At 25.1% G+C, this 9414-nt stretch overlaps 2 protein-coding genes across 10 annotated transcripts; one reads left to right on the top strand and one right to left on the bottom strand.

Moving 5' to 3' along the window:
• Positions 1-1288: 1288 nt before the first annotated feature.
• On the bottom strand, positions 1289-4569 carry LOC124423100 (eukaryotic translation initiation factor 3 subunit M). 4 transcript variants are annotated; one of them, XR_006942029.1, is made up of 9 exons: positions 4409-4569; positions 4020-4199; positions 3847-3941; positions 3529-3747; positions 3181-3449; positions 2950-3093; positions 2483-2684; positions 1853-1959; positions 1289-1735 (listed from the first exon to the last, which is right to left on the bottom strand). XR_006942029.1 is itself a non-coding variant. In XM_046960519.1 (8 exons), exons 1-8 carry the CDS (start codon positions 4451-4453, stop codon positions 1699-1701), a joined length of 1194 nt encoding a protein of 397 aa, XP_046816475.1. In that variant the 5' UTR covers positions 4454-4569; the 3' UTR covers positions 1289-1698. The 4 variants fall into 4 exon arrangements, 2 of the variants coding, with proteins under 2 accessions (XP_046816475.1, XP_046816562.1); XR_006942024.1 differs by having other exon boundaries at positions 1289-1738; XM_046960519.1 differs by lacking the exon at positions 1853-1959 and having other exon boundaries at positions 1289-1738.
• A 323-nt stretch (positions 4570-4892) lies between these two features.
• LOC124422607 (cysteine--tRNA ligase, cytoplasmic) lies at positions 4893-9050 on the top strand. 6 transcript variants are annotated; one of them, XM_046959517.1, is made up of 11 exons: positions 4925-4998; positions 5345-5502; positions 5630-5815; positions 5921-6263; positions 6359-6499; positions 6593-6803; positions 6872-7347; positions 7432-7576; positions 7675-7883; positions 7968-8342; positions 8420-9050. In XM_046959517.1, the coding sequence occupies exons 3-11, from the start codon at positions 5637-5639 to the stop codon at positions 8549-8551; spliced, it is 2211 nt and encodes a 736-aa protein (XP_046815473.1). In that variant the 5' UTR covers positions 4925-4998; positions 5345-5502; positions 5630-5636; the 3' UTR covers positions 8552-9050. The 6 variants fall into 6 exon arrangements, with proteins under 6 accessions (XP_046815641.1, XP_046815473.1, XP_046815388.1 ...); XM_046959432.1 differs by having other exon boundaries at positions 4962-5097; XM_046959685.1 differs by lacking the exon at positions 5345-5502 and having other exon boundaries at positions 4893-4998.
• Positions 9051-9414: the final 364 nt, after the last annotated feature.

Raw genomic sequence — 9414 nt, forward strand, 5'->3', positions numbered from 1 at the left:
ATAATAGAAATTTAATAAAGTATTCTTTTCATTATGTTATATTACAAAAACAAGTAAGAAAGGAATAAAAAAACCGATATCAGCATATATTACATAATTCAATACAAATTATTTGAATAGAATGTTTCAATAAAATTAATGATAAATGTTAATTAATAATTGCTTGTGTAAGATAAAAAAAATAATCATAAATTATTTTACTGAAATTGCTATATTGTAATAAGTAATTCTAAATACTATATGTGAGTAAATTAATATATAACTTGTGACTGAACTTTTGTAAAAATATAGTGCAGATTTTTTTACATATATAATGAACTATATAAAATTTACGTAAAAAACGAATTAATGCAGCTTTTTAGACTTATATCATGTATACATATACATACAGACTGTTCTTACAAACAATATTTTTTTATTAATTTTATTATGCTTTAAAATTGAATTTTTTATTACGAAGAAATGTTTTTTGTAACATATAAAAACATTCTAATAGAAAAATTTCACTTTGATAAAATTATAACTAATAAATAATATATGTATGACCATTAGATATCATAGTTCCATTGTTAAAAATTATTTACAATTACATTTATTTGATAAATAATTGTAATGTTGCTATCATAATATGATATATGAAGCATTCACCTCATTTAGAAAGCTTTATTTCTTATGAAGTTTTTCAATATAATGTCTTTCATTAAATTTTATAAACATATTTTTATTAATCAATGAAAATACTAAATAGAATGTGCACCCATGGTGCATCTTAAATAAATAGTTTGTTTATATTAAACATATGATTTATAATAACTGCAAGAATATTTTGCATTAATATTATTATTAAAAGAAAAACAAATTTAAAATAGGAATAGGACTTAAATTAGAAAAATGCAGTTTGTAAGCAGGACATATGAATTCAAAGATATAAAACACAAATTTTTATATATGTACACATATTTTATCTTTATTATTACCAACATCAAATGTTTATATTTAAGTCAATGCAATGTGTCATTCTCATAATAATATTAGTACTATTGACATAGTTTATGTAGATTAAATACCATAAAATATTAAAATTATTAAATTCGTAATTTTTTAAATATTTTGGTTATATAACTTGCAATGAAAATTATATGCTCTGTTTTATAGTGAACTTTATGATAAATAAGCACATGTAAGTCATTCCAATGACAAACTGCATTCTATCATTTGTACTGAACTTAATTTATATCAAGGCATCAATAATGGTAAATGGTTACATACAAAATGAAAACTCCTGTAGTGCCTTCGAAAAATTATACACCTTTGTTAAAATAATACTTTTATATTGATGACAGTTAAACGGTGACAGAGAGAAACAAGATAGACACTTATTATTAAGGTACTGAAATATGCAATGACACACATTAGATAAGTTAAATAATTATTTGTTTTCTATTAAAAGGAGTGTATGTGCTATCTATTGTTTTATTAATTTAGTTTACATATGTTGAGGTTTTTTGTTTGTGTTATAAATTTTTAATAAAGTATTATATCTGCTGCATATACAATTGTACAAATGATATTTTGTATCATTACCATGTGATAATAAAAAGTACGAATATTCACAATAATAATATTGTTTCCTCTGTATTTCACATATGTAATATTTATTCTTTTTAAATTATTAGTAAATTATTTTATTCAATTGTCTCACGATTGTGGCGTGGTATACTTCGTATACAATTTTCTGCTGAAAAAAAAAAAAAAAAAAACAGAAACTGGAATTTTAATATATAATCCGAAAGTAATAATAAATTATAACTGAAAATAATAATATATATTTCATTTAAATATTTTCATTTACTCTATATAAGGCAAGTGCCAATTCTTTATTATGGCAAAAAATGTGTGTAGAGGATAGTAGGTACTACCACTGTGAAGACCAAGTATACTTATACATCGCCCTCTTTCCTAAAAAATCAATATTATCTTTTTTAATTAGAATATAATAAAATACGATTAAAATATATAAATAAAATATGCAATTGCGATAAAATAAAAAAATGCGCTTTATGATGCAACTGAAAAAGAAGATATTAGACACATTTCATAAGTTTAATTAAAAAATATACTAATCAGTGTTATTACCATAGTTATGGTTGTACATGAAATTTATGGATTGCATATAAAATATTACTATGTAATGTTAAATTCATATGAATCATTACACTATTATTTTATACAAAATTTTTTAATGAAAAAGTATAAAAACATTAATTTTATATGAATAATGAAAATTCATGTTTAAAAGTATAGTGCACATTTACTGAATAACATAGTAGTGTCCTTAGTAATACTTCACAATAATTAATATGGTATTTTTCGCACAATTCTATAAATTTTAATGTGATTAACTAGAGACAATGGCAGTTGTAATATTAAAAATAATATTTTTAGACTTAATGCCATTATTAAAAATTAATAGAAAATTTACTTTTTTGTTGCAAGTTCCATTTGTGCAGCAGCTACAGACTTCATAGCATCTTGAACAGCAGACAAATTGGCTTTCCAAGCAACAAGTAAGTCTCGTAATTGCATCCATTGTGGCCTTCCAAAGGTTCTATGCATTGTACTTGAAATAAGTACTTTACGACCAGCTTGATCCATACGTGCTCTTACAAGTTTCGTTTTCAAGACTAAAGTATAAAGTATATTTTTAGTATATAAATTAATAGATCTTTTTGGTAATATATTTGATTGTTTAAAAAGAGGAAAGATTAAAAAACATGTAGAATATTTCGATAACTTAATAAAAGTAAATTTTTACTAAGCCAGTACTAATTCTTTTTATATTCCCTGTGTATTTAAAATTCATTTGATTAATTCCAAATGAAAATGTTTATACAGGAAAAATAATAACATAAAAGTAAATTATAATTACTTATTAAATATAATGATTACCATCAATAATGAAGTTTTCTACTTCATCTTCATTAATTTGTAATTCTTCTTGGATGGTATCAAATGACATTTCTGGATTTGTTTCTGCCAATTGCATGAATGTTAATAACCTCATTTTTTTCATATTTTGCTCATGATTTAACCCTATGTAATGTTTATGTGAAAATTTATTAAATACTTAATATTTAAATATACTGTTCATATATATCAATATAAAATGTATGTATGTACCAAGTTGATGCTCAACAAATTCCTTATGATGTTGATAAAAGTGTAGATATGCTGGTAATTTTTCTTGTACAAATACAAGTAATAAATCATGAATTAGTTCTCCTTCTAAAAACCGTACAGGCTTTAAGGCTAATAATGGATCGAGTAAAAATGTATTTGGATCTGCAAGAGCAGCTAAAATGCAACGTTGGGCATCTTCTCTTGCAGCAGAAGCATTTTCTGCTGTATATGTTCCAAGAAGTTCTACCATTACAGCAGCTGCCTGCTCTCTGTATAATTTTAAATAAAAGATAAAGTAAATATCTAAAAAAAATCAATATATAAAATTGTTATATACAATTTTTTTACCCTTGTTTACAACTGAGAAGTACTTCATGCAACAAACGCAATAATTTTTGCATTTGTTCATTGGATGGTGGAAATGATGCAAATTGTTGTTTCAATTGATCTATTCCTCCGTAAACTGCTTTCACTTGGTCTACATTACGAGCTATTTGAACTAGATGATAATAGACATGGTATCTCATTGGCGAATCATCGGAAAGAGATTGGAATAATAACCATAAACTATAAAAAAACAATATATATATATATATATATATGTATAATAAATTAAGTTTGAATATTTAATGAAATTATAAAAAAAAATATTCTATAACATCTTACGCTTTCAAACACACCAAGCCTAATTTATAACCTGGCGCTTTTGTAAGCTTCTCACAAAATGCTAATATTAAATTTTCTGCTCTTTCAGTAGGTATCTAAAAATATATAATATAACTATACAAGTTATTAATTATTATGAATAATATTTTCTAATAAATTTTAATAATACTTACTAATATCATGAGAGAGACAATATCATTTAATACAGTTTCAATTTCATTTTCATTTCCTTCTTTAAAACAAGCTTCACAAACTCCAATGATTTTATGTAAATCATCCTCTATTCCTTTGGGAGATTTTTCTTCACTGATCTCAGCTCCAAGACTTTTAAAATATGCTCGCAATTCCTGTGCCTAATGATGTAAAATAACAATGAAATATAATATATATAAATTTCTATTATTTTAATTATTTTTTAATGTTTTATATTTATATTAAATAGAAACTTTATAACCTACAATATTATGAATAGTTATATTAAAGATCTTTTTATTTAATTGTAACTAATGAAATATTTATCATATAAATGGAAAATCTATTTTCATTCATATCACATATTTACCTGATCATCTAAGGGTAATTCCATAAAAATCGGTGGAATCTGCATCTTGACGGATTTGACCACGTTTTGATATTAAATGATAAAGAATTACCGATAGTTTTGCTATCGAAAGCAATTTATTAAGCAGTACGATAATCCCCTAGAGACTTTCAGAAAATCACTAGTACCTGTAAAAGATAGCGCCTGAAGCGTAATTGGAGAGTCTTGCAAACAGAATTTGTAAATATAAATTATAGTCAATTTATAGTCAAACGTAAGTGAATTGTAGAAAAAACGCAATAAAGTTCATTGTATTGTTATCCTTTGCGAAATTTACTGAACCAGTTTACAACTATAATAATTGTACTACAGTAATTTAACCAAAGAGCAGTAAAAACAATTTTGTCCAGAGTATGATTGTATAATTTTCTTGTTACTATATTTCTTCCTAACATTTCATAGTTTTTTTTCCCTAGTATTATCAGATAGTTCAATGAAGGATTGCCAACTATGCAATATAACCTAATAAAAAATATAGATAAATTGTACCAAGAACACATATATTAATATAAAAGATATAGTTTTGTTTTCAGTTTTTAATGATATCTCATGTAAATATGATTATATATTCTTTAACTATATATTTATCGAATTATGTTTAATTTATATAAATATAATAATTTACCAAAGATTTAAAATCATAGTTATGGGTATGTTTATATATAAAAATAAAAGTGGACATTGGATCTATGATCCAAATACACTATATTAAATATAAATAAATTCTATTTGCATTCGCGCTCGCTTAATTTGAATTTTTCTTTTTTTTTTTTCATTTCGAAAATGCACCTGAGAATTTTTGAATTAGATAATAAAAAATTATTCGTGAACACTAATATATGAAGAAATCACTAAGAATTTACTATCAGATTAAAGATTATTTCACGATTATTACAGGTATGAAATGATGCATAGTTCTACCCGTATAACGTCATCTACAAAAAATTTTACGACACGTGTTTAACGTGTTGACAATATAATCGAAAATTTATTGAACTTTTATTTTATTAGTGCATTAATTGTGTTTTTAAAAGTTATTATATATAATAATACAGGTATTTTTATATTACAAAAACATATAACAATATTGAAATTAATAATAAGTTTTATTCTGATTTTGAATTATTGCATTTTATTCCTTTATACTTGCATAAGAAAAAATAATTGTGAATTTATATGTAGATTATACATGGCGAAAAGAGTACAACCATCTTGGAGTCCTCCAGAAAGGAAGGCTTCTACTAAATTACATCTATATAATAGTTTAACTCGAGAAAAGGAAGAATTTATTCCTCAGTTTGGAAATAGAATTTTGTGGTATAGTTGTGGTCCAACAGTTTATGATGCTTCGCACATGGGTCATGCCAGGTATTAATAGAATAAAATATTGAATATTTAATATAATGAAAAAAATTATAAAAGTAATATTATAGTAATGTATATATTAATTGTGTTTGTATTTTATTATTACAGATCATATATATCATTTGATATTTTACGAAGAATATTGTCAAATTATTTTGGATATGATGTCTTGTATGTAATGAATATAACTGATATAGATGACAAAATTATAAAACGAGCCAGACAAAATTATTTATTTCAAAATTATATAAAAGAAAATCATAGCTTAGATAAAATATTAGATCATACAAAAGTTGTTATGTCCAATTTTGAAAACGTAGTAAAAATAACAACTGATCCTGATAAAAAATGTATGTTGGAAAAGATGTTAAATCGAGTTGAAAAGGCTATAGAAAATCTGGAAGAAGCTGTCAAAAGTAAAGATGAAAATGAAATCATGAAATGTCAAGAGGTATTTGGTATATAATTTCTTTTATACTTTCTTTTTTTCGAGTTTAAGATTTATAAACAATCATATCAAATACACCGAAATATGTATTTTTATAGATATTATTGGAAGAAGCACGAGATCCTTTGGCCAATTGGTTAGATAATCAAAAAGGAGCTACTGTTGAGGAACATTCAATATTTACCAAATTGTCACAACACTGGGAATCAGAATTTCATAAAGATATGGATGCTTTAAATGTGAGATATTATTGATAATGTATAATATAACATTTATATATATATATTTCTTTTTTGTTAGTATTTAAATTTTATTTTTATTTCTATAAGTAGGTATTAAGGCCTAATGTTTTAACAAGAGTTAGTGAATATGTCCCAGAGATCATTAAATTTATTCAAGGAATTATAGATAATGGTTTTGCTTATGAAAGCAATGGTTCTGTTTATTTTGATGTGGGAGGTTTTGATAAAAATGATAAGCATTATTATGCTAAACTGGTTCCAGAAGCATATGGTGATACATCAAGTTTAGAGGAAGGGGAAGGTAATAAAACAATGTTAAATTTTTGTGAAGTAGTAACATAACATAATTATTAATTATATTTTTAATAGGGGATTTAAGTATGTCGATAGAAACATTGTCAGAAAAGAGATCAGTAACTGATTTCGCTCTTTGGAAATGTTCCAAGGCAGGTGAACCTTGGTGGGATAGTCCTTGGGGTAGGGGTAGACCAGGTTGGCATATAGAATGTTCTGTCATGGCATCAGAAATTTGTGGAGAAAGTTTAGATATTCATACTGGAGGTGTAGATCTTAAATTTCCTCATCATGACAATGAACTTGCTCAGTCAGAAGCACATTTTAATAATTCACACTGGGTTAAATATTTTCTTCATTCTGGTCATTTAACTATTGCTGGTTGCAAAATGTCCAAATCCTTAAAGAATTTTATTACTATACAAGATGCATTAAAAAAATATTCAGCAAGACAATTAAGACTTGCATTTCTTCTTCATTCCTGGAAAGATACTCTAGACTATAGTGAAAATACTATGAATATGGCTATTCAATATGAGAAGTTCCTCAATGTAAGAATTATTTAATATAACTTATATAATATCTTCTAAGATGTTCTTCGAAGAAATGTTAATTTATAATTATATGTATTGTAGGAATTCTTTTTAAATGTAAAATGCAGAATCAGATGTTTAGGTAATGCAAGTAATACAAATATTTTTAGTAAATGGACTGATGCGGAAATAGATCTTAATTCGAAATTTTTTGCTTCTAAGGATTCCGTTCATAATTCATTGTGTGGTAAGTTTTATATATAATTTAAAAACATTGTTAAATCTGATACTAACATTTGTAATACTAAAGTTCTATATTTACTACTTTATTTGGTTTGTTTATAGATAATATTGATACAAAAAGTGCTTTGGATGCAATCAGAGATATTGTAACTCATTGCAATATTTATATCAAGCAAAATAAAAATCCAAATACCCTATTACTTAGAGATGTTGCAGTTTACATCACAAAAATATTCACTATCTTTGGTACTATAAATTCATTTCATGATGGCATTGGTTTTCCAATTGATAATGAGACAACAAACACAAATGTAAGTGACACATGCGTGCATGTGCGTGCGCTTGATTATAATTAATTGGAAAAAATTATTTATTACATTTATGATTCTATCTAGATGGAAGAAACCGTTATGCCATATCTTGAAATTCTTTCTAACTTTCGAGAAAAAGTAAGGGATCATGCGAAACTTATTAAAGCAGATAGTATTCTTCGTGAATGTGATAAGTTGCGAGACGATATTTTGCCAACTATCGGCGTTCGCTTAGAGGATGATAGCGGGGATCATTGCAAAGTAAAATTAGTAAATAAGGATGAGCTTTTAAAGGAGAGAGAAGCTAAAAAAAAAGCAGAATTGGACAAAATATTAGAAAGGGAAAAAAGAAAAGTTGATGCAGCCGCTGCAGCTGTTTTGAAAGAAGCGCAAAGGAGAATTCCACCGGCGGAGATGTTTAAGTTAGAGAAGGACAAGTATTCTCAATTTGATGAAAAAGTGTGTTAATTAGATGTAATTATTTCCAATCGTGTATTTCTCTGTTTAATCAATAATATGATATTATTCCAATTTAGGGATTACCGACGCACGATGCAAAAGGTAAAGAGATAAGTAAAGGACAATTGAAGAAGTTACAAAAATTACAGCAAGTTCAAGAGAAAAAATATAACGATTATTTAATGTCTAAACTAAATAGTATTAAGTAATTTTGTTGCAATGAATGTACTTACGTTATTTTCTTTTTTCATGAATTGAAAATTTTATTGATAAGAAAAAATTCTATATATTAAAAAATATGAATGATAGGGTTTTTTTTTTTCTTTTCAATTGCGAAAAAGTTTTTTGATGAAAGTATTGGTATTTTTTTTTTTTTTTTAATAACTTCTGCATTAATATGTATGGCATACGATATTGGTATGCAATCAAATACATTAAGCTTTGTTATAGAAGCCAGTTTTGCTGAAGGCAAAATGCAGCATTAAGTATCAGGTACTCATATTCATTAATTTAATTTATCTAAAAGAATATAACTTTATTTATATTTTTCATTTATTTAAGTATCTTTTATATGTAAGTAAAAAAAGAAATATATGTATTAAATCATTAATAATTTGCACTTGCATGTAATATTATGTGTAATATATGAATATTTAGTTTAATTTATTTCATCAATAATAGACGTAATTATTTAATCTTCCATAGAAATTTTAAATGGATTTTGAAGAGTTTTAATAATGCTTTTTTTTTTTTTGATACAATTATATATTTAATATCTATATATTTTTAATCATCAAGTATTATTTTATAAAGCTCGTTATCGAATATCTTAATAATCATGTTAATATTAATATTTGGATAATAAATTGTAAAAGAAAATATTACTTTAAATACATGCCTTATCGAAAACACTCGAATACATATATACAGTAACCATTGTATACCATCGAATTCGATTAATCCACGATCATGAGCTTTATCTTTTGGCGAGTCCCAATCGTGCGCAAGCCTTCCTGAACAAAATAAACGTCAACCTGTTTCCATTTTACCGGATGAATTTGACGCGGCATGT

This window comes from Vespa crabro, chromosome 1 (assembly GCF_910589235.1).
Source record: "Vespa crabro chromosome 1, iyVesCrab1.2, whole genome shotgun sequence".
Lineage (NCBI taxonomy): Eukaryota > Metazoa > Arthropoda > Insecta > Hymenoptera > Vespidae > Vespa > Vespa crabro.

Coding starts and splice junctions, on each gene's coding strand:
- LOC124423100 (XM_046960519.1), bottom strand. CDS start 4,453: ATGCAGATTCCACCGATTTTTATGGAATTACCCTTAGATGATCAG. Junction 3,942..4,019: donor TTGTCTCTCTCATGATATTA/GTAAGTATTATT, acceptor ATATATTTTTAG/ATACCTACTGAAAGAGCAGA. Junction 2,685..2,949: donor AGAAAACTTCATTATTGATG/GTAATCATTATA, acceptor TTTATACTTTAG/TCTTGAAAACGAAACTTGTA.
- LOC124422607 (XM_046959685.1), top strand. CDS start 5,637: ATGGCGAAAAGAGTACAACCATCTTGGAGTCCTCCAGAAAGGAAGGCT. Junction 6,264..6,358: donor AAATCATGAAATGTCAAGAG/GTATTTGGTATA, acceptor GTATTTTTATAG/ATATTATTGGAAGAAGCACG. Junction 7,884..7,967: donor ATGAGACAACAAACACAAAT/GTAAGTGACACA, acceptor GATTCTATCTAG/ATGGAAGAAACCGTTATGCC.